The sequence below is a fragment of the Balaenoptera borealis genome (genome assembly GCF_965194805.1).
Source record: "Balaenoptera borealis genome assembly, chromosome: 8".
In the NCBI taxonomy this organism is placed as follows: domain Eukaryota; kingdom Metazoa; phylum Chordata; class Mammalia; order Artiodactyla; family Balaenopteridae; genus Balaenoptera; species Balaenoptera borealis.
In genome coordinates, this window is record NC_138865.1 from 89,428,573 (window position 1) to 89,452,975 (window position 24,403).

The 24,403-nt window shown below is 46.5% G+C and overlaps 1 protein-coding gene across 3 annotated transcripts in view; it reads right to left on the reverse strand.

Moving 5' to 3' along the window:
* GABBR2 (gamma-aminobutyric acid type B receptor subunit 2) overlaps positions 1 to 24,403 on the reverse strand; it is a 363,159-nt gene that overhangs the window by 227,594 nt on the left and 111,162 nt on the right. For all 3 annotated transcript variants that reach the window (XM_082403891.1, XM_082403890.1, XM_082403892.1), the window contains exon 2: positions 24,102 to 24,239. In XM_082403891.1, coding sequence (XP_082260017.1) covers positions 24,102 to 24,239 — 138 coding nt within the window. The remainder of the gene's footprint in view (positions 1 to 24,101; positions 24,240 to 24,403) is intronic.

Genomic DNA, 24,403 nt, shown 5'->3' on the forward strand with positions numbered 1-24,403 from the left:
TCTTTCTTCTGAGACCTGCTAGCACAGGGAACAGACAGCTTATTTCAAGGCTTCCAGAGTCTCTCAAACATAGCAAGTGTCCATGGTGGGCATGGCTGGTCCTGGGAGATTCTGGGGGGACACACCCTTAACCAGCAAAGTGGGAAGGGAAGACAGCCATCAGCGTCTCTCTCTGAGCTCTGGCTTGCCATGGAATATTCTGTGAAAGTTTAGGGTCTGCCTATTGAACTGTGAGTCTCCTTCACATTAAGGGCCCACAGGCAGAGAGAACAGGAGAGTGAAGACAACTACAATGGCACTTCAGGGAGCTGGGAAACCGGGCTTACCCCTGTCTCTATGGCTTTGAGAACAAGGCAGAGTATTTCCCCTCTGTGGGTGTCTGTTTTTCTCATCTCTAAAAACGATGGGTTGAAGCAAAGATTTCAAAGGTTCTTTTTTTTTTTATTTTTTATTTTTTATTTATTATTTATTTATTATTTTTGGCTGTGTTGGGTCTTCGTTTCTGTGTGAGGGCTTTCTCCAGTTGCGGCGAGTGGGGGCCACTCTTCATCGCGATGCGCGGGCCTCTCACTATCGCGGCCTCTCTTGTTGCGGAGCAGAGGCTCCAGACGCTCAGGCTCAGTAGTTGTGGCTCACGGGCCCAGTTGCTCCGCGGCATGTGGGATCTTCCCAGACCAGGGCTTGAACCCGTGTCCCCTGCATTGGCAGGCAGATTCTCAACCACTGCACCACCAGGGAAGCCCCCAAAGGTTCTTTGCAACCACACAAGTCTATACTTCTCTCTCCAGCAACTGAGGAAAATGATTAAGGAGTTTGTTAGTTTTGTGGGGGTGTGTGTTTCATTTGATCTGACATTGTATTTCACTTCTCTTTGCAGATTCAAGTCTAGATGAAAAATGTGAATACACCTCCCAATTTCAGGATCTTTATTAAATTCTCAGCCACTGATGAATTCTTCTCTAAATGCAATTCCTTCTTTACCTAGTTTGGGGCCTCAGAGTTTAACTTTTCTGCAGAAATAAACCATTTTTCAGGTGGAAAGTTAACCAAGAGCATCCCTAGTTGCTAAATCCTAGGTGAGAAGTGTGGGCCAGATGCCAGGGGGGAGAAGATGATTGAGGCTTGCTCTTTTCTCCATTCCGTTTAATCTTCTTCCACGGGTTTGCTGACTGTTTCTGTAATTAAATGAGGGAGGTATTTGTCATCTAGGGTTCCTTTCAGCCAAGATGAATGGAACGCAACTTTCTCAGGAAGCTTCTGACAAAACCCTGTTTGTGGCCAGTGCCAGGACATATACAAAGGCACCGGGCTGTGTGCGTTGGGAACTGGGCTCCACTTCAGATCTGCGCCAGGTCACTGCTGCACCCAAGCCCTGGCAAAAAACTGTTTGGACACAAAGTGCCTCAACATAGACGCCCGTGAGATTAACGTGATGTGGGGTGGCCGCAAAACATTTCCCAAGTTAAGGAGGGAAAATGAAAGTCTGGCATTTGGGCAAATTCTTGGGGCCCCACTCCAACCAAGGCCTGCTGGGCAGCGTGCGTAGACTTGCTCTGAGGCTTGAAACCTCTTCTGGAACCTCCTGGGGACAATCACCGCTCCTTCCTGCTGATGAATTTTAGTTTTAATCACTCAGAGATGCACAGCAGTTCCGTTTTTACCACCCACGTCCATCGCCGTATCCTTACTGGGGACTTGCAACAATTCGTGAGGGAGGTTGGGAAGGCATAATTGTCTTTGTTCCTCGTGGAGAAACCGAGGCTCAGAAAGGCACAGTGTCGTGCCCAAGGCCCGCATGGCCAGCAAGGGGCAAAGTGGGATTTGAACTCAGATATTTTGACTCCTTCAAGGTATTGCCTAGCGAGCACCTGCCGTGGGGCAAGCATTGTGTGGAGGGCTTGGTGTGAAGGGTTCACTTTGTCACTGAATGTGCAAAACCACCTTATGAGGTAGACACTATTTTGATCTGCATTTTTCAGATGAGGAGACTGAGGCTCAGAGAGGTTAAGTCACTTGCATGTGGTCATACAGCAAGAGACTGGCAGAGCAGGGAGACTAACATCACAGGCTTTACTCATTCCACAGACTGCTATGCTTCTTCTCTGTGATTAACAATTTCCTAAACTCACTTACGGCTTTAGTCTAACTTTGAGCCTCACAAAAACCCATGATACAGATAGAGTAGACTTTATTGCCCTCATTTTATAGACGAGGAAACTGAAGCTCAAAGAGATAAGTGACTTGCTCAGAGTCCCATGTTAGCAAATGGCAAGGCTAGGGCTCAAACTTGGGACCTTTGTTCTTGAAATGTGGTTCATCTCTCCAATGACAAGGCTGCTTCTTAGGGAGGTACCCAGGTACAAGATGAGAAAGCAACTGGGGCCATTTAAAAGAAGAGAGAAGAAAAGAAAGAAGATTTGCTTAAAAGAAAAAACAATACTGAATCCGTGGCTTATTATGCTTCGACTGCCTAAGATGTTCCAATTCAATTATATGAAACAGAACTCGTATGTATATTTGATTTTTTATTGAAGATAAAATTCTTCACATTTTTCTTTTTTAAACTTTTATTAGGAAATATAAACTACATATATAAGTGTGTAAAATATATATGTTCAGTTCAAAGAGTAATAATAAAATCAATATCCAACTGTCCATCACCGGTTTAAGAGAAATAGCTTTTATTTATGTGTAAATATTAAATTGCAATGTAACTAAATTTTTTGCTCTTTAAGATACAATTTTTTCCATGTGGCATTCTGTGATTTTTATTTCCTTCTTCACTCCCCTCTACAACATTTCTATCATTGTTTTATGTAAAGAAGGTTGCAAAATAAATATTACTTCCTCAAATCCTTCTTTTCCCCTTTATAAGTAAAAAATAGGAGTAAAATACAGAAAGAGCAAAACTAAGCCAGTGCTGAGAAAGCGGTATGGTCCACAGGGGTCAGAATTTGGAGTTTCAGCTTGGACAGGCTGAGTCTGCATGCCAGCTCCACCACTCACTATGCAACTTCAGGAACATTACTTCACCTTTTGGGATCTGTCCCCTCTATAAACCAGGGTGACAAGCCCCCCCCCCCAATCTTAGAGCTATTCTGAGGATCAGAATAACACAGGCGCCCAACTAATGATTGTTAATGTTAGATCACAGCTTCTAGACTTAGAAGTTATGAGAATTGGATGGTATTTCTTACAATTATGAAAACCCTTTTAACTTACAAAGCCCTTTCCTTCAATAACACCTCAACCCTGCGGAGGGCAGAGTGGAGAAGAGTTTACCCATTTTACAGATGAGAGACCTCAGAGAATGGAAGGGTTTGCTCACAGTGACGTGGCTACTACCAGACTGAGAAATATTTCTAAATTGGCCTTCTAAATACTAACCTAGCAATTTTAAAATGTCTTGTTAATTAAATATAATAATGATTATTATATTGCTTGTTTAATTGTGTACAATTAGAACATATGTCTTTAATTTTCTCTTAAACGTCTGATAAGACGCTTCATTCATTTCTCCCTTATAGCTGTGTAGGTGACAAATACAGGAAATTAACAAGTCACATTAGAAGACTCTTTGGTTTCCTCAGCTCCTTTGCACTTTGCTTTCAGCTGATGTCTTCAGGGGTAAGAAGCACTCTCATGTGATCACAGCTGTGAAGCCAACTGCTTTTTAATTACCACACTGCAAAAATCATGCCTCCTCATGTCAATTTAGCACCTCTAATTAGTCAATAGGTTGACATCACATCTATGGAGGGGAAAGGTGTGCTGGGGCCCAGCATGATGCTTGCAGTGGGAGAGGATGCAGCATTTCCATCTGCTGGATTCTCCCTTCTCTTCAGGGCCAGCTCCTATTCATCTGTCCAGGCCTGCTCACAGCCACCTCCTCCATGTAGCCTTCCCTGCCATCCCTCAGTTCTTCCAGCACTGTTTCCTCCCCTTGCTGTGGCATGCTGAGAAGTAATTGATAGCCAGGCCCATTTCACTGACTGGTCTGTGAGCATTTTGTGGGCTGTCTCCAATCCTCTCTGTAGCCATGGCAGAAGAGAGAGAAGAGGAGGGGCAAGGGAGGCAGTGGGAGCACAAAATGCCTCCATGCTTGCTTCCAGACAAGAGCTCACCATGGTTTTCATATAGAATGGGGCTGAAGAGGAAGGGAAGCACTGGTTTGTGTGGCTGAGAAAGACAGGGTTTTAGCTGGGCCTGTCACCTTGGAGCATCTAAAGGGAGTCCGGGGGGCTTCCCTGGTAGCGCAGTGGTTGAGAATCTGCCTGCCAATGCAGGGGGCATGGGTTCGAGCCCTGGTCTGGGAAGATTCCACATGCCGCGGAGCAGCTAGGCCCGTGAACCATAAGTACTGAGCCTGCGCGTCTGGAGCCTGTGCTCCGCAACAAGAGAGGCCGCGATAGTGAGAGGCCCGCGCACCGCGATGAAGAGTGGCCCCCGCTTGCCGCAACTAGAGAAAGCCCTCGCACAGAAATGAAGACCCAACACAGCCAAAAATAAATATAAAAATAAATAAATAAATTATAAAGGGAGTCCGGGCAAAGCTCTGGGTAGCAGTACTCTAGCCAGGAATCACTCAACCAGGACAGGCCAAGACTCCTGAGGGGGGCTGTGAGCCACCTGCCCACTGACACAGAGAGAGAGAGCACACAGAAAGGTCAGGAGGGTGGAGGTCGCCAGGCATCTCACAGCCCGGACAACTGGGCTGTAAAAGAAGGGGTCATTGTAGGTTCCATTTACCCCTGTGAGCCAACACCTCCCATAACCAAGGAAAGGAGAGCAGAATGCTGGACCCCAGACCTCCGAGATTTGCTTCATGATCAGTCCTGGGGAAATTAATTTAAATCAAGATAAAAGATTCAAAGGCCCTTTCCAAGAATGTGAAGTCTTCTTCAGTGGGACAGAGAAGGTCATCCTGGACCAGTGAGGCTGGGGCTGGGGGCACAAGGCAAGGAGCACGGGTATGTGGTTACGGAACATCAAGCCCCAACTCCTCCATGTATCAGCTGCACTTCCACTAGCAATCCATTAGGCCTCGGTCTCCCTACCCGTGAAATGGAGAGAATAAGTCCTGTCCTAACTCTCCAGGGCTCTTTTTTTTTTTTTTTTCAAATGAGAACTTGGTTTTGAAAATGTTCTATAGGAAGTTAAGTCCTATGCTAATAGAAGGTGAGGGTTACAACACCCACCTGGTCAGCTCATCCCTCACCTTTTCTACTGCTCCAGCCTCCTTTCTCACCCTCTCACTCCAGCCTTCTACTTCCCAAAGCATACCAGGTTCTCTCTCATTCCCCCATGAAGAAGCCTTCCTGAACACCTCCCCACACCTCCAGTCTAGGCCAAGTGCACCTCCCCACCCCAGTCCCATCAGTGTGATAGCACACTGTATTGTAATTGCATCTTTACTTCCCTCCATAAGACTGTAAGATAACAAACACTCAAGCTGTCACATAAGAAGCACTCAAACATTTCTCAAATAAATAGGAAAACTCAGATCAATGTATGACTATTTCAGGGAGGCTAATATGAACCAATAAAAGAAGAAATATTTAATAATAAGGTATCCAAGAATGAATCAAAACCTTGCAAAGCACTGAGTTCCCCATCACTGAAGGTATTCAAGGAGATGCTCAAGGGTTGTCCACCAGGGTCATGGAAGGGATTCCAAAACCGGCAAGGAGTTTGTATTTGTCAGTATTGTGTTTTATGTGCACTGCTGGTGGCATACCCAGTGATTTCAGGTGAGCCCCAGTCTAATATTTTATATGCTAATAGGTATGTTTTCTCTTTATTTACTCTTACACCTCTTCTTAGTAAATGATGCTGATTTTCCATTCATGGTATTTAAATAAAAGGATGAGTTGATTTAAAGGAAAATACTAAATAAATTAATAATACAAGTGTTATACAGATCTGGTAAAATCAAGAAAGTGATATGCAAATGATGTCTGGGAAACATGGGACTGCAGGTGTGTTAAGGAGTCTTAAAGAATATACGGCCCTCAGAAATAAAAATCTACTCAAATTTCCATCACTTTCCACTAAATTAAACCATAATATAAATTTACATGATGTGGAATGAGCTAGACTCTTAGCTAGGCAAGGGAGAATGGGCACTATCAGAAGTACCAAAAAGAGGGTGGATCTCTCAAATGAAAGAAATTAATTACATAGAAAAAAAGAGAAATAACTGTAGAAGTAGAAATGGCCTAAGAGGGTTGCCATATTTAGAAATATTGGGGACATACTTGTACTAAAAACTTATTCTTTCTTTATCTGAAATTCAAATTTAACTAGGCATCCTGTATTCTATCTGGTAACCCTAAGTAACTATCCAAGCCGGAGGTGGTAAATAGGCTTGAGTCTATGTTATATCATCAACAGGCTAACAGTGGCTGCCAAGAGAAGTGGGTTAAGTCAGTGAAGAGTGTGTGGTGATCAATTATGTTATGTCTGCCATTAGCACAAGAGGGGGAAAGTAATGGCACCAACGCATTCATTTATCTGCCATCCTGGGCTTGTCCAACTCCTTATTTTACACAATGAGGACCAGGGAAGACAAGGGACTTGCCCAGGCTCATAGCACAAGTCCACAGCTGGGCTGAGCTAAACTCATTTGCTGCTCCATGCTGCCTACTTGGAATCAAAACAGAATGCTACCAACGCCATGATTATGTAATTTCAGACTACCCTCAGCAAGCATGACGACCCACGTCATCGGCCAGAACGCACACGGCCAGTCAATCCCTCCACCTGATCCAACTTATCATCATGACTACATTTGAATGCCCTAGAATAACATAAAAGATGTGAAACAAAATCCATTTACACCAAGAGAGTTCTGTTGAAGGAGAGATCGTTGCAACAGAAAGCACTCAAGGGTCTGAACTGCCGTGCTCCTCATATAATATCTTGAGGGTGCTCAGTAGTACAATTTTACATTTGACTCTTGCTTTATTACAAAGCAGATATTTTACCTACCATTCATTGAATTGGATGGAATGAACTAAATTTGTGATTTCTTCTTTATCTTTCTGTTCTTCCCTTCTCTTTCTGGGCCTGAGGTTCCTTACTGCTAAAATAAGGAGACTGCACCAGGTGGATTTTTATTTCAGCTCTAAAATTTCATGATTTTGTAATTCTATGTTTAATTTACAAACCAAGGCAAATTCTCTCTTTAGGCCAGAAAATGAAAATCGCTGGATTAGAGACAACATTGCCAGAAGGGTTTTAAAACAGCCTCTCTCACAAAGAGAATTATTTAGTCTAATTGTTTTATGTCTCCATTTAGATATCAGCCTTTTACTTTCTGTTCGTCTTAATCAAGTTCATTCATTAGTATTCTCCTTCATTCAGTAAAGCTGTATTTTCTAGAAAAATTATAGATGTATTTTCCCTTTGACCCAGAAATCCCTCTTCTAGGAATTCACCCCCAACTTACACTGGCACAAATATGACATATGGCCAAGGTTATTCCAACAGATTGGAAACAACCCAAATGTCTATTGATAGCGGACTGGCTGTACAAATTATAGTATATCCACACAAAGAAGTGCTATGCAGTTGTAAAAAGAATAAAGAATGTCTTTACATAGTGATAAAACAGTAAGCTCCAGGAAAATAAAGTGAAAAAAGCAACGTGCCAAATAGCACATATACTATGCTAGCTTTTGCATAAGGAGAAAGAAAAATAAACACACACACATTTGTGCATATTTGCAACAAGAAACACTGGAAGAATATATTTAAAACTAATAAAAATGGTTATCTACAGAGGTGGCATGGAATAGAGAGAGGGAAGTTGGATCGGAGACAAGAATTCTCTACTTTGAATGCTTCCCCAGAGGTCATACAATCAGTTAAAAATATAACACCAAAAATAAGACCCTTAAACATAGATCTACCTGCTTTGAAGCAATTCAATAAATCATAATTGAACTCATCCAACTGGATATGTACAAAGCCATTGCAGAATAAGCTGAAACAGTATAATTACTTAGATAAAGAAGAGAAACAAATATTTAAAAATGCCTTAAACCACGTTTTGCAATCATTTAGCCTAGTAAGAGAGGATCTGGGAAACAGTAACTCTAGATAGGCTAGTTTGGAGTGCAGCTAGTGGGAAAACGTCAATCAGAGGGAAATTAATTTAATTAAAATTTAAATTAAATTTTCTTAAAATTTAATTTGAAAAGTTATATATATTTTTAAAATTAATTTAATTAACAACAACAAAAAATCAATCCCTGAAAACTGAAAACAAAGGCACTTAAGAGTATATTAAAAAATAATTAAAAAAAAAAGAGTATATCAAGTTGCTAATGTAATCACATGGAGAAAAATCTGTAAGGGGACTTCTGGACACATCTTTATTGTCCAAATAAGGAGGGATATAGTCCCTTCCCCAACCCCAACCCCACACACATTCATAGCTTTTTATTGTGAGAATATTCAAACCTACAAAAAAGTTGAAAGAACAGTACAATGAACACCATATACCTTTCACCATTTGTCATTTCCCACATCTGCTTTCCTCTCTCTATAAACATATACATATATATAAGTACACATACACACAGAGAGACACACATATATGTACACGCACACACATGCACACGTTTTTGTTTTCAACACATTTGAAATTAACTTGTAAACATTTTGACACTTTACACCTAAATAATCTCCTAATAATGACATTCTCCGGTATCATTACAGCATCATTATCACACTTACAAAAATGAGTAGTAATTCAGTATCATCTAATGTATAGTCCACATTCAGATTTCTTTGATTTCCCTAATATGCCCTTTACATTTTAAGAATTCAGGATCCAATAAACACACGAGGCTTGCATTTGATTGTTATATTTTCTTAGTCTCTTTTCATCTAGAACAGTCCTCTGCCCTTCTGCTGTTGTTCTTGTTTTCTGCAACATTAACTTTTTTGAAGAAGCCAGGCCAGGTGACTTGCAGGATGTCCTACATTTATGTGATTATCTCCTGATGCTCAGATTCAAATTTTAACATTTTTTTGTTTAAAAATTATATTTTCGACCTTAGTTCACTGCAAAAATCTAGAAGCAGTGAACCCCAGTAGCAATGAGCATACCTAGCATGCAGATTGTGGTTTCTAAATATGATTCCCCACCAGAAAGAATCAGGGATCCTTGGAGAAATGGCTGACTACAAGTCTAAGCAGGTAAAATATTAAGCACCCAAACTGACAGCAGAGAAAGGAGGAAGGGAGAGAATGGGGCAGGAGTAGGAAAGAAAGGGTCAAAAGGGAACACTCTTTTGTAGAGAAGAACATCAGCTTAAATGTGGAAGGAAGAAGAGAATTAGAAAATGACCATTTTGCAACTCCAATGTAAGTTACAGTGATTCAGGCAAGGACCATCAATAGATGCTAAAACCATCGGGGGAAAGATCGTGGGGGACAGGATATTCACATGGTCTCAAAGTCTCACACCACAGATTATGTAATAATTATTAAGAGAAAAAGGTATCTTCACAATAAATCTAGCAGATACCACTGTAACCAAGTGATCAAATTTAGCATCATAGTTCAAACGTGGGCCTCCTGATGCAATGCACTGAGAAGATGATGTAAAAAATGTAGCTTAGGGCTTCCCTGGTGGCGCAGTGGTTGAGAATCTGCCTGCCAATGCAGGGGACACAGGTTCGAGCCCTGGTCTGGGAAGATTCCACATGCCGCGGAGCAACTGGGCCCGTGAGCCACAACTACTGAGCCTGCGCGTCTGGAGCCTGTGCTCCGCAACAAGAGAGGCCGCGATAGTGAGAGGCCCACGCACCGCGATGAAGAGTGGCCCCCGCTCGCCGGAACTAGAGAAAGCCCTCGCACAGAAACGAAGACCCAACACAGCCAAAAATAAATATAAATTTAAAAAAAAAAATGTAGCTTAATCTTGCCAAAACTGTTTAACCTGAATCTAATTGTGAAGAAACAATCAAACAAATCCAGATTCTGGATTTTTGGGACATTTTATAAAACAACTAGCTTGAGATTTTTAAGAAGGTCAATATCCTGAAAGCACCCCCCCCCCAAAAAAAAGTAGGGGGGATATTCTAGGTTAAAGAAGACTAAGCACATGACGACAAATATAATGCATGCTCCTGGTTGGACCCTCGATCCCCTCCCACCCACCCCTACAAATAAATGGCAGAAGGGACATTTTGGGGACAACTGGGGAAATTTGAATATGGACCATATATTAGGTAATATTATTGTATCACTGTTAGTTTTTTAGATGTGATAATTATACTACGGTTATGTAAGAGAATTTAATTATTCTTAGGAGATTCATGTTGACATATTTAGGGATGAAATGTCATTGCATCTGCAAAGTATTGTCAAGTGCTTTAACAAAAAATAAGTGCGTGTGCTGACGGGGTCAGGTAGGGGAGATAGAGGGAGAGGGAAATGCATACATGGCAAAACGCAAACAACTGGTGAATCTAGGTAAAGGGTATATGATGCTCCTTGTACTTTTTTTGGTGGGTTTGAAATTTTTCAAAATTAAAAACTGGAAGAAAATTTGAAGGAAAGGCAGAAACATAAGTAGAGCAGCAAAAACTGCTTGAATGTCTGCATTAAAAAAAAAATGTCTGCAACTGATTGGAATACAGTCCATTTAATATACTTTATCCATGAATTCATAATGCTACTTACCTAAAAGTGAGAGATTGAGAAAGAAGGAACCCCAAAACAAAAACAAAACAAGAATTCCTGGAGGTTCTCCTATATTCCAGGCCACATGCCTGGCTCTGGGATTCTAGCTGCCAGCAAAGGAGATGTGGTCTCACCCTCATGGAGGGAGCTGACAACTCTCAGGCAAGCTGGACCCTGAACTGGGAACTGAACCTGCAATGATGCTGCAGGGCAGGGAGAGACAGGTGCCACGGATGTCTCTAGCAGAGGCAGTGATCTGGCTGGAAAGGCTTCCCAGAGAAGTGGTGTTGAAACTGAGAACTGAGCAAAGATCCCTTTTTGCCAGTATGGGTGCTGGGTTGAGCCGGAGCTGCTTTGCTGTGCTGAGCGTCTACATACCCATTACTCTAGCAAGGGGCCTGGAGTTTCAAAAGACACCCAGGACGAGAAGGGAGCCATTTTCTGGTCACGCAAAGCCAACATGCCATCTTAGAAGTAACCAGGACAGTGCCATGTAAGAGCTTATGTGGGAACTTGGGGGAACTTTGAGAAAATTATGCTTATATCTTCATTTGGGCATAATGTCTAAATAGTCATCTGACCTCAGATTGTTTTCCTCAAGTCGAGCGCTTCCTACTGTATAATGCTCTATCTCGGCATCATGGAAATAATCAATTATTTAATCTTCTTAGTAAACAGATTCAAAGCAAAAGCCTTCTGTATAATTCAAAATGAAAGTAGGCTATGCTCTATTAAAAAAAAATCAAGCCATTCATTACAAAACCACCTAGAGTAGAACTCTAAGTACCATATGCTTGAAATATTTAGCATGTTATTGATTTTCATGACAACCAGTCCATCTATTTTCTGAGTTGAAAGAAACCATTCATTTTTTACATACAACAAGTTACTGGATGAGTAATAAGTTTAAAAGTGTGTGTGTGTGTGTGTGTGTGTGTTTGTGTCATAAATGATTTACAGGGAGAACACAGGTCTGCATAGAGAGGCTCACGCCAGCCTGTGTCATCATCTGCTGACAGGCAAGGTGGGCTGGGGAGGGGCCCCAGAGACTTGGAGGGAGCCTCCGTGGCCCCCACTTCTGCACCCCGAGGTCTGCTCACAGCAGGAAGCAGGGCAATTCTTGCTCTTTGCATCTCACTTTCCTTATTCTGCCTCACTAGGACGATACCTGTTCTTCCTTCCCCACAGTGCTGCCCCGAGGACTGGATGAGGTTGTGAGTGGCAGTGCGCTTAGTGGATGCCAGCATGGACTCCAGAACCACTTCATCCTGGCAAGCCCTTGCGAGACACCCAACCTTTCTGTGCTTCCATTTCTTCATCTGTGAAATGAGGAGGGGAGGGTCCAGCTCATAGGGTTGGTGTGTAGAGGAAATGAGTTCATTTATGCACAGTGTTTAGAACCATGCCTGCCCCACGGCCAAGGCCATTGAAACGTAGGCCAGTAGTACACAAATTGGTTTTGTAACGTGCCACCCAGATGTGTTCATTCATGCTTTTTGAGCACCTACTCAGTGCCAGGTTCTGTGCAAGGCCCTTGGGGTACACCCAAGGCTCAGACTGGCAAAGACTGTCCTGAATGAGTTCACAGTGTGGTGAGTAACAGTGAAACCTCATCAGAAAACTGCGATATACTGAAGAAAGGGCAGAGATGAAATAAGTGAAGAAAAGGCAAAGGGAGGGGGCAGGCACCTCCTGCAGCTGGGGAGCAGGGTTGTGGAAGATTAGGGAGGCTTCAAAGAGGTGGCACTTGAACTAAATATCAGAAATGCAGAGGATTCCGCCAGGTGCAGAGGGGGAACAGAGAGGGCATCGGGCAGTGGGCACAGCATAGGCAAAGGTCCCAGAGCTGCAGAGAGCAGGTTCTATCCCTTAGCACGCAGGGAATGGACTAGAGGGGGACTGAACAGAATGCTGGTGTCACAGCTCTGCCGCCACTCGCGGAATGACCTTATGCAGGATGCTTCACCTCTCTGGGGTCACTTCCTTCACCTTAGAATGGAGGGTTCTCTGCCTGGAGAGCTCTTGGGGAGACTGCATGCCTAAGTGGTAAGTGGCTTAGGAATGGAAGGGGAACCAGGCCCCAACCCGTGAGTCCCTAGGGGAGGGAATCGCATGCAGGGCCCAAGAGGGAAGCTAACAGGGTGAAGGCAGGTGCTGATGGCTTTGAGCCACAGGGGATACAGGGAATCGGGACGTGACATTATCAAGGTTATCTGACCCATCAGCTGGCCCAGTCCTCTCCCTTTACAATGGGAGGCCCAGGGAGGGATGTACAGAGGCTACACAGCTAGCCTCAGGGAGCTGGCCCCAGATCCCAGCAGGTAGATCAGGAGGCCACATGGGTGCCCTGGTCCTTGAAGGAGTGTGAGCATGGGGCGGGGAACTGTGGGCATCATCTCAGGTCATCTCACAACCAGCTAGGGTCAGTACGATGCCACTGCCACATCACAAATGAAAGGCTGAGAGTGGGAGTGTAATCTGCCCAAGGCCATCAGCTAACAAGTGCCAGAGCCTGGATGGGAACCCCAGCCCATCTGACCACAAGCCCAAGAAAAACAGCGGTATCATCAGTATTACAAGCTGACCAAGCATGTTAGCCCCTCTGGGCCTCCGTTTCCTCATCTGTACAAATAGGCACAAGACCACTTTATCAAACAGGACAAGGATGGGGCAGTCAATGTCATACCATGACACAGACCCTGTACTTTTGTCCCAGAGCACCTGCCCAGCAGCCAGCAAGCACCCCGGGCCCTGCCTCACGCCGGTGTTACCACAGTCCTGGGAGGAGAGCAGACAGTTACGGATGACAATGCTCAGGCTCCAGTGCGGGGAAGTGGTCTGTGCAAGGCTACCCAGCTGCAGACGGCAGAGCCAGGATGGGAAGCCAGGTATTCTCATGTTGACCCAGGGCCCTTTCCTTTGTTCCTTATTTGGAGCCACAAGTTCCCTCTGCACTCCCGGCCACTATGGGATCGGGGGCCTTTCTGGCTGAAAGAGACCCCCAGGTCAGCCTGTCACACTGAGGCTCGAGCACCACAGTTTGACAAGAGCCCCTGCGGTCCACGATGCTGACTGCAGGGACGTCCAGAGGTGTTGAGAACACTGACTGCACCTGCATTTTCACTCTGACATTCCAAAAGTGGATCTTGGGGCTGAATCAGTAGATGTCTCTCCTAAGCCAACTGGAGTCTGAACACTTAGCCTCAAAACCCTTTCCCACTCAGCTGCCACACCTGGCTGTCCTTCAGAAACTCCAGGTAATCCTGCGTGACAGGTACCTTCGATTGGCAAGAAACACCTAGGATCTTGTTAAAATTCAGAGTCAGGGTGAGTAGGTCTGGGGTGGGGCCTGGGAGTCCTCATTTCTAACATGCTCCCAGGGGCTGCTGCTGGTCCGTGGACCACACTGCTTCAGAGAATCTCTAGACCGGTATTTCCTTGATGATAAGAACTAGCCAAGGCATTTGTTTAAAATCAGCTTCCCAGGCTTCTTCCCTGGAGATGCTGATCAGGGAAGCTGGAAATCTGATTTTTAACCAGTAAACCAGTACCCTGCCCCCACTCTGCCTCACCTGATGAGTCCTACCATCAGATACACTTGAGAAACATTGCCTAGCCCAACCCCCTCAATCTGGTGCCTGAATCCCCACTGAGCATCCCCACCAGGGGCCATCCAGTGTCCACCTGAGGGTGGCCCGTCACTCTAAGGCAGGGGTTCTCACCCACTGCTGTGAATCAGAACCACCTGGAGCACTAAAAAAGCACTCAGAGACCAGGCTGCTAGAAAGAGGACAGGGCCTGGTGAGGGTGACCAGCTCGTTCCCATTTGCATGAGCCTCTCCTGTCCACGTTTCCTGCTCCACATTTATTATTACTACCCCATTAGGTTGGTATTATATCCATTATACACATTTGTCCTCCTAGAGAGACTTACTTTTCTGATTCCCTTGCCAGTTCTTTCCAGATTCAACTTGTAATTCCAGACTCGACTCAACATAATCTGTGGTTGTGCTGCTTCAGCCGTACCGTAAGCAGTGCGAGTAATTTATTTATTTAGAATGAATTATTTACACCCAGCATACTTCCAGGCGGTGAAAGACGCATCAACAATGGGGCCATTGGAGTTGCACACTGGGAACTGATATTACTTTAGATACCATGGTCTTGAATTAAAAATGGAGGACAGAACCTTGAATTGAATCTTTTACCAGATGGACAGGAAAGATATGGGTTGGATCCTTGGCAGGAATAGACTGGGAACCGCCATGCACTTGGTAGCATTGTGCCCTTTTTTGCCTCTGCTTCTGTGCAAACTCAACCAGAAAAGAGCATGTGCACCTCTCACAGATGCCTTGGGCTTATTTGGCCTCTCCTGCAGGTTCTTTGTTTTAATTTTACTGTTCTGAATCACCTTCACAGTCTGTGATGGTTCATTTCATCCACAAAACTTTGAATCTAGAGACAAATGGAGACAATTTTTCAAGGAGTTCCCTGCCCAGGGCCTGGCTGGCATCTCAGATGCCAAAAGCATCAGTAATGGTAATATGATCCTTAATCTGTAAGGGGCAGCAGTCTGAAAAGGGCCACCACCTGCTCCACCTTCCCTGTCCTGTCTGATGCTCTCAATGGCCCCAGAAGAAGGGCAGATTTAGTTAGCCCATTTCAGAGATGAGTTCAGTGAGGCTCCAGGAGGCTTGCCGATTTGCCCAAGGCTGCTGTCAGTGACAGACATAGGAGGGACAATTACCCAGAGCTTCTAGATTTTAGGCCTCAGTTCTGGCTACTATGCCCAACTGCTCTTCTGCCATATCCACCTGTCCTGGGGTGGCAGCGCTGGGCAGTGGAATTTGCACTGGTCTGGGAGAGTACACAGCAGGCACTGTACTTGTTGAATAAAGGAATGAATAAATAAATATGAGCATGAATGAATGAGAACAGAACACTTCCCTTTCCCCACAGAAGATCAGTGGGTTCTGCTGGAGCCCTGTTGAGGGCTCATGCTTCCTCCCACCCATTTGTATGCAAACCAATAGCTAGCAACCTTCCCTCCCCTCATGTATGACACTCCACCTGCTCCCAGAACCTTACTTTACTGGCATCCAATGTCACAGCCAGGAAGGCCCATCCATAGTCTCCAGTCCTCAGGGTCTCTCCCTCCCCCTCTACTTGGCCCATAATGCATGCCTTTAATATTTCTTCTCTTTTTCCTCCCCCACCTTTTTTTTTTTAATGAATCCAGAAGGTGGAAGCACCGCATAGATTATTAATGTGCTAAATGGCCCCTCTAGAGACCAGCGCCAAGAAATGGCTCCAACCAGCCCTGGATTATTGGCCTCCATTCTCTTTCTTAGGGAGCAGCATAGCAGCAGCAGCGGCAGCGAAGTTTCCAACTGTGGCTAATCACACCATGGCTCCTGAGTGGTTTTCGATCAGGTCCACCGTCTCCGTCACTCCACGGCAAGGGTGTGGCAGCCACATGGACTGGGCAGTGGTGGAGTTCTGGCCTGCTGGATTTTGACTCTTGGGGGCTGAGAAGCAGATGTTATGTGCACCTTGAGTGTCTTGCTGAAGAACCGCTATCTTGCCCCTGATGCCTTAAGTTTCAGGGTCTGCAGTGCCAGAGTAAATCACCTTTGCTGTTGATGCAAAACAGGGGCTATAATCGGAGGTCTGCTCCTCCTGGGGAGGAGTCCTTGTCATTGTAACATTATTACATCATAACATTGTACCAGCAGCTACTGTTTTGTAGTCTATAAAGGTGCTTTCACCTAAAAGAGGAAAAGCCTTCACTGATTCTCACAATTGCACAAAACATATTAGGCTAATTTGCTATTCCCATTTTACATAGGAGAAAAGTGAGGCTGAGAAAGATAAAATAAGACCATGGTGTAATTACAAAGCACTGGAGAGTGAGCCATGGGACCCAGCTTTGCTGTTACTGTGAGAACTTGGGTAAGATCCTACCCACTTTGGGCCTCTGCTTCCCAGTCTATGCAACAGGGAGACTGGACCCAATGATTGCTAAGACCTTATGTCTTTCTATGAATCTACCTCAAATTCCACAAACCACAGCTAAGTAAGAAACAATATTTTGATTTCTCAGGCAGCCTACAGCTTTAATAAGATAATCACATGAGAAAATCAAGTCAGATGACAAAATTTCTGTTCCTATAAAGGAAATGGCACCAACCGATAGTTTAGAGCTATGCTGGAACTCAGTAAATAGCAAAGGGCTTGATTTGAGGGTTTTCACAGATTTGGGTTTTTAAATGTCAAAACCAAGCATGACTTAGTTTTTTCAGAAATCAAGTCCTAAATGTGCCAACAGTTACACAGAGTCAAGGTTCTCCTGTCCACATGCCCTCCTCACTTCCACTCCCTCACATGAGCTTGGCCAAGGAGACAACCCCATCACACAAACTGAAATGTTCCTGCCCAGGAAGGTCCTCGAGGGAGTGCCGAGGCAGGCCAGGAGGCAGGGTGAGCTGCCGACGGGAGGCTTGGGATGGTGCCAGGAAAAATGCGTCTACAATTTAATAATCTGCTGCAGCTGCCTTTTTAAAGGACAGGCTCTGCGGGATACGGTTCTTGATGAAATAGTGTTTGCAACTTCCTGCGAGCAGCCCTTTATCCCTTCAGGAATCTGACTTTACTTTCATCAGCAAGACTATTTCTCTCTGCAAGCTGAGGCAACTATCTTCTCACTCCCAAGAAGGAAGGAGTTTTGTCCTGGTCTTAGGGTGTGAACTCCCGCTGGCCACATCTCTTGTATCTTTGCTGGCTTTGCCTCCATTCTTGTTCAAGCTACCCTGCCTCCATCTTCCCCACCCAGCACCAAATCCTCCCGCTCCTCAGGCTCCGTGCTTTCAGAAGGACAGACTACGTTGGTGGGAGGTTTGTAGAACCTCTCCAAAAATGTGCAAGGCAGGCTCAGAAGCAAGCCACCTTCAGATCTCCGAGGAAAGGATTCTGAGGGAGTCTGAAAACATTTCCAAAGGAAGTATATCAGTTCAAAAGCATCAGGGCCAGAGATGGGAGATGTGGGCTGAGGCCAAGCCAGAGATCATTTCAGGTGCCCTTTATGTCCTTTTACCAGGGGCTGCAGTTGGAAAGCCCTTGGGTTCCTCTAGGTCTGGCAGGCTCTGATGATCTGCCCTCATCGTTAGGGATGAGCCTGAGGCCTAGAAGGCAGGCATCCAGCCCTCTGTCGGCAAACATGCCCAGGTACCACCCAGCATCTAAGTCAGGACTGCACCAGGCCCTGCCCTCGGGCAGCTCAAGGCCGGGCGGGCGCAGGCACAGGGCAACAAACACCATGCGAGGGCTCTGCAGGTAAAGGAGCACAGGGGAAGGAAAGGGAAGCTTCACAGAGGAAGGGGCAGCCAAACTGCACCCTGCCAGGTGGAGAGACCACGGGCAGAGGGAACAGCCTGTAAGTGGCTGGTGGCATGAAGGAGCAGGTGGGTGGCAAAGAGGAGCAAGATGAAGGAGCACCTTTTGCCACACCACAGGCTGTGGGCTTTGTCCTGGGATGTTTGCCCCAGCAGCATCCCCTGCTGTCTCCTCCATGTCCTCTTTCCAACAGTGGCTGTGTAAGTTGAAATTCTGTGGACCAGGAGCACTTGTCAGAGTCCTGATGTTTGGGAGATGAGCGGGACTTAGAGATCACCTGGCCTAAGCCAGTTCCCAGGAACCAACTGCATCCACGTCACCTGAACTGCTGGTACTGAAATGGCAGCGGGGTTGAGAAGTGGGGTCCACAGTCCTTTAAGGATTTGATGAATCCCTTAACCTGGACCTGCTCAGAATGGAGCTCGGGAATCTGCATTAACACAAGCACATCCTTGGCCCCCACAAATGACTCTCACCACATAGTGTGACAGCCAGCAACCTGGTGTATGCCTACTCTATGGATTAAATCTCTGCAACGGTGGGACTGGATGAGACTAGAATGTTCGGGGAACCTCCGGCAACAGGACCGCACTCCTTCACAGCCAGGCAGCCTGCTCCACGCCAGATGCCTCCAGCAGCAAAGGCTTGCTTGCAGGGAGTGGAGGACCCTGCTCCCCTCTAACTTCAGCCTTGCTCCTGCATCTCCCCACCTACAGCTCAGAGACCCAGCAAAATCTCTCAAAGAGCCATGCAGGTCTGGAGGCTAAGATTTCTCCCTCCTCCCCAGCGCCCTGCATGGTCTCCAGTCTGAACGTGCTCAGCTCCCCAGCAGCCAGAACCTGGCCCTCCCCAGATGCCTCCCAGGCTGTGCCCTGGTGGGTCTCTCCCAGTGTGAGGCCCAGACCGGAGCCCCGAGCCTGGGCGGGGTCTGACCAGGAGGACAGGGACAGAGCCTGCACTGCATGCCCTGGACTCCATGAAGGCCCTCGCGTCTAGTTGGAGGAGCTGACGCTCCCAGCGACTCACATCACGACGTAAACAATATTAGCCTCTCGACACAGCAACCATGAATCAAGAAGCCCAGCAAAAAGCAAAAGTTAAATTTAACTGATTTTAGCACCAGGGTAAATTTTCACCCCTTTGTGGCGCAAATCCCTATTTTTGTAGTACCAGGAAACAGAAACAACTGATTACGCATTCCAGGCTGTCTCTGTCCAGAAAGCATTGTTCCCCCAAAAGGCAGTCAGTGCTCCTTTTCAATTACACAAATTACATGCATTTTCCCATTTGTGAAACTCTGTTTCGGAGCCCAGTTTTGAATAAGTTAAGGGATTGATCAAACCCCTTGGGCGACAGCAGACCCACTCACCCCAGTCCTCTACCATCTCTTCAAACAAGCTCAGCCTCCGGGAGGTGGGGAGCGGGTGGGAGGTCCCCAGAATCTGGTCCTGTGTTGGCGAATGGGGCTGTGTTGCCCCAAGAGTGGGGGGAGGGAGAAATCTTCCAGGGCTACTCTCCATCAGGACCCACATCTTTGTTCCTACATCCCCCTGCTTGACTTCTCAGGCTGGGAGAAGTCTGTTCTCCTTGGCTCACCCTGTGATTCAGGTCCCCAGAACTCTCCAAACTGCTGGGCACTGTCCAGTTCTTAGCCCCTCAGTGTCCCTCATCTGTGCACAGCCGGAGCCCTGGATCTGCCCAGGTGTCTGGTAGCAGATGCCTAGGGCAGTGGTGGACTGAGCACGAGAATCACCCCTAAGAGCCTGTCGACAACACACAGGGATTCTGCTGCGGTGGAGGCTGAGGATCTGCATTTTTCTCCCAAGTCCTCGGCCTCCCCATGGTCAAGTCCACATTGTGAGAAATTCTGCCATGGAGGGTTTCAGGCTCCCAGTCTATCCCCTGCACTTAGTTCAGTTTAGCACTCAGTGAGGACCTACTGGGGTACTAGGTCCTGTGCGAGGCGCTGGCAACTAGGAGGCGAAGAAAACGAGAGTCTCTGCCCCCAAGAAGCTTACAGTCTAGTAGGGAACACCCAGATATAGAATAAACTATTCTCCACAGAATGTAATTCATTTAATAACGGAACACCGTATGCAATATAGAAGTGATGTAGAACCACGCACGTTCCTCAATCTTCTTTTCACTATCACTCTCCTAAGAAACCTTTAAGCATTTTTTCCTAATCCCACCCCACTCATGAAATTGTAATACCACAGATATACTATATATCCGTTTATGCACCATATGTGTACCTGTGCATTATACATAAAAAGAGTGAGACTTTTTGCCCTCTTCCCACAAGAATGAATTTTCACCGCCTTGAGGGAGATGACCCCCCACTGAGAAGGCATTGTTTAGGAGGGAACAATTAATTCACTTAGGGATGGGAGGCACAGAAGGAAAGAGATCAGGAAAGGCATCACAGAGGAAGCAGTACCTATCCAGGGTTTTGAAGGATGAGCAGGAGTTCAGCAAAACAGAGAAGGGACTCAGCATCTAGCCTCCCTTGCTGGGCAACCTGAGCTCCTGCTTTCCTCCCAGAATTCCTCCTTCCTGTGGAAGCCAGCCTCCAAGATGGTCCCTAGTGATCTTCGCCTCCTGCTATAGCTTGTATAGTCCTCTCCCTCATAAATAAGAGCTAAATTTGTGACCAATAGAATATGGCAGAAATAATGATATGCAAATTCTGAAGCTAGATCCTAAAAACCTCTGCAGTCTCTACTTGGTCTCCTAGATGACTCGTTTTGGGGGAAGCCAGCTGCCATGCCATGAGGACCCTCTAGCAGCATTATGGAGAGGCCCCCACGGGGAAGCCCCAATTTGCCAGCCATGTGAGAGGACCATGCTGGGAGCAGACCCTCCAGCCCCAAGCAAGCCTTCAGATGATGCTGGCCCCCAGCCTCCACATCTGCCAGCTGGACCTCAAACATCTTGGAGCAGTTGCAAGCCATTCTGTGGGTCTGAATTCCTGACCCACAGAAGTAATGGAATAATAAATGATTATTGTTGTTTTAAGCCACTAGATTTTGAGGTGATTTGTTACACAGCAATAAATAATACACCCCACATCTCACAACCCAAGTTTCTGTCTTGTCAGCTCCTCTAGGCTGGAGGCCCTCTTTTGCATGCTGAGGCTGGGGAGCTCTAGCTGCCAAGCCAGGAGTTTGCAACACTGTGCTTGCTCCTGCAGCTCCTAGAGAATTCTGAGGGGCAGACAGTTCTAAGTGAGGCTCAGAGAAGGTCAGGAAGCTCCCTGGATTCCTCTGGGTGGGGATTTTACAGGGAACTTGGTCTCTCACGTCTGGGCAAAATATCCATCTGCAGACCCTTCCCTCCCTCCCTCCCTCCCTCTGACCATTCAACATCTAATAAGGTCTGTGAAGTGTTAGGCACCAGGAAAAACAGGAGTAACTCAGGACTTGTTTCTGTTCTCAAGGAATCCATAGCTCAACTAAATATATCCCCACATCTGCAAAGCCCTAAGAGGGGGAAAGGCAGACAGGCTTGGGGGGGTGGGCTGTGTACATGCTCTGCTAGAAGTAAACAGGGGGAAGTGAGAGAAAGAATTTCTAGAGGGCTACTTTAGATAGTGCAATAAGAAAAGGCTTCCTGGAAGAGGCAGCATTTAAGCTGGGTCTCTGAGAACGGGTAGGACTTGGCATACAGGTCATGGGGAGAAGGGGATGTTTCAAGTGGTAGGAACAGTGTTTCAGGAAAGACAAGGAATGCTAAGTAGTTGGGGTATTCAACTCGGGGAATAGCAGGAGATGGGGCAGGGGTGTCAACGACAATAAAACAAGAAACACTTAGTGCTTAGGACATGCCAGGGCACAGTTCTAATCCCTGTTTAATAATTTAGCCCACACAGCAGCCCTACGAGGTCAGTCCTCTTATTACCTTGCTTTTACAGATGGGAGGCTGAGGCTCAGAGAGGCAGCGCCTGGCCCTGACCAGCAGGAGTCTGGCGTGCTCCTCAGTACTCAGGAGAGAATGCTCAAGGGCAGAGAAGGTGCATGACTCCACCAAGGTCTCACGGCTGTTTGTGGGCACCGCAGGGTTGGAAGCCAGGCTCCCCCGGCACACTGAGCCGTGCTGGTTCCCAGCTACGTGGTTAGGTTTGCACCAAAGCACGCTGAGCTGCTTTTCTGGCCTCATCCACTGTTGCATCCGCCCACCCTCAGCATGGCCTGCTCCGGCCACAGAGAATGACTCACTGCTCTCCAAGCCCACACTCCTTCCCACCTCCCGCTTTTGCATGCCCAGTTTCCTCTGCCAGCAGCGCTCTCCTCCACATCTCCAGCTGTCCAACACCCTCTCCTCCTTCGCAGCCAGCTCCCCATCACCTCCCCTGAGAAGCCTTCCTGAACCCAGGGCTGAGTGGGTGGGTGGCTCTCCCCTGGGACCCCACTCTTCCCTTATCACAGCTCTGCTATGGCTGCCTCCCACCTCCCCTCTGGGGCACGAGCTTGGGGCTCTACCCCCAGCGCCCCACATACGCAGGGCTGGACTCAGAAAGTACGTCAGTCAATGTGAGCAGAATGAAACCAGATCCCCCTGTGGTCTGGCTCCTGCCCACCCCTTCATTCTCATTCTCACCACCCTGACTCCCCACTCACCATGCTCCAGCCCCACTGCCCTCTTTTCCGTTCCCTGAACAAGCCAAGTTTGTTCCCATCACAGGCTGTCTGCATTTGCTATTCCATCCTGACATGGAATATTCTTCATCCAACCAACTCCTTCTCACCCTTCAGGTCTGAGTTCAATTGTCACCTCCTCTAAGAGGCCTTTCCTGACTGCCTCGAGGCAGCCACTATTTATCCCATCACCCTGTTTACCTCTACCCTAGCCATTTCCTTACGCAATCTTATCTCAAGGGCCAAACTGCCTGAGTTTAAATCCTGGCTCTATTACCTATGAGCTGAGGGTCCTTGGGCAAGTTACTTAGCCTCTGTGTGCCTTGGTCTCCTTATCTATAAAATGGGATGACGATAATATCAACAGTTGTAAGGAGTACATGAGTTAATGAAAATACGTGCTCAGAACAGTATCTGGTATGTTGTAAGCCCGACATACATACTATACAAGTATTGCTCTTAGTATTATTACTTAATTGTTTATTTGCTTATTGCCTGCCTCCCTCCTAGAATGTAAGCTCTGAACAGGTAGGGACCATGTCTGTCCTGTTCAGCACTATATCCCCAGTGTCTACCCAAATTCCGGGCACACAGTAAGTTGCATTATATTTATTGGATGGATGAATGGATGATAGATGATGAATGGATGACGGATGGATGAATGGACAAGGGATGGATGGATGAAGCAAAGAAGTTAAACATGTTCCTGGGCCACAACTCATCGTGGGGTCTCATCTTTCTACACTTCTCTCTCACATTCTAAATAACAGCCAGCACTGGTGAGTTTCACCTATATCAGACCATACATTCACCGGTGGAACATTCGACAGCATATAACATTTGCCAGTGTAAAGAGTGAATAACAGCCAAGAGCCCCAGAAAAGGCTTACCCAAGGAGAAAGGCAGTCTTAGTGGACAAAATAATTTCAGTGAGGGTGGGAGGTTTGGATCATCTAGTTAAAGAAATAGTGAGAGCAGGTCTCTGAGGCCTGAAGGTCTAGGGTGTACTGGGGGAAAGGTCGGTTGTTTAGAGGGGCTGAGGCATGGAGTGAGTGGCAGGGATAGGAAATGAGACTGGACAGGAAGACTGGCTGGATGTTGACAGCCCTGAAAGTCGGGCTAGGGAGTCACTGAAATATTTCAAACACACAGTGATGGTGTCAGGGCTACCCTTTAGAACCCCACTGTGTCAGCCAGGACAGGCCAGAGGATCAGGCCAGGAGGTAGGGGCAGTGGGAGGCTGTGTAATTATTCAGGAAAGAGTATGGGAGGTCTGAACTGAGCAATTTAGGAACCACATTGGGCAAGGAACCATTTCTGAGAAAGACTGGTGGTCAAAGACAGTTCCCCACGTGAAGGCGGCCCGGACCTTACCTGTACCAGATTCCAGCCTTGGAGGGACTCCGCGATGATGGACGTGACAGATGGACAGACTCCTCCAAACACCATCAAGTGGTTCGGCCCGTATTTTATTGCGTCGTAGAAGGCTTTCAACCCTTTTGCATTATCACACTGGGAGCAACACAAAGAAAGAGAAGCCCAAATTAGAAACAGCTTTCCCCAGGGACAAGAGCCCAACAGTGGATTCACACACACAAAGCTTCCTCATGGGAAACCTGGGTTTCAGTTCTCTCACCGTGAGGCCTCTCTTTAAGCCAGTCCTGAGCCCATGCTGT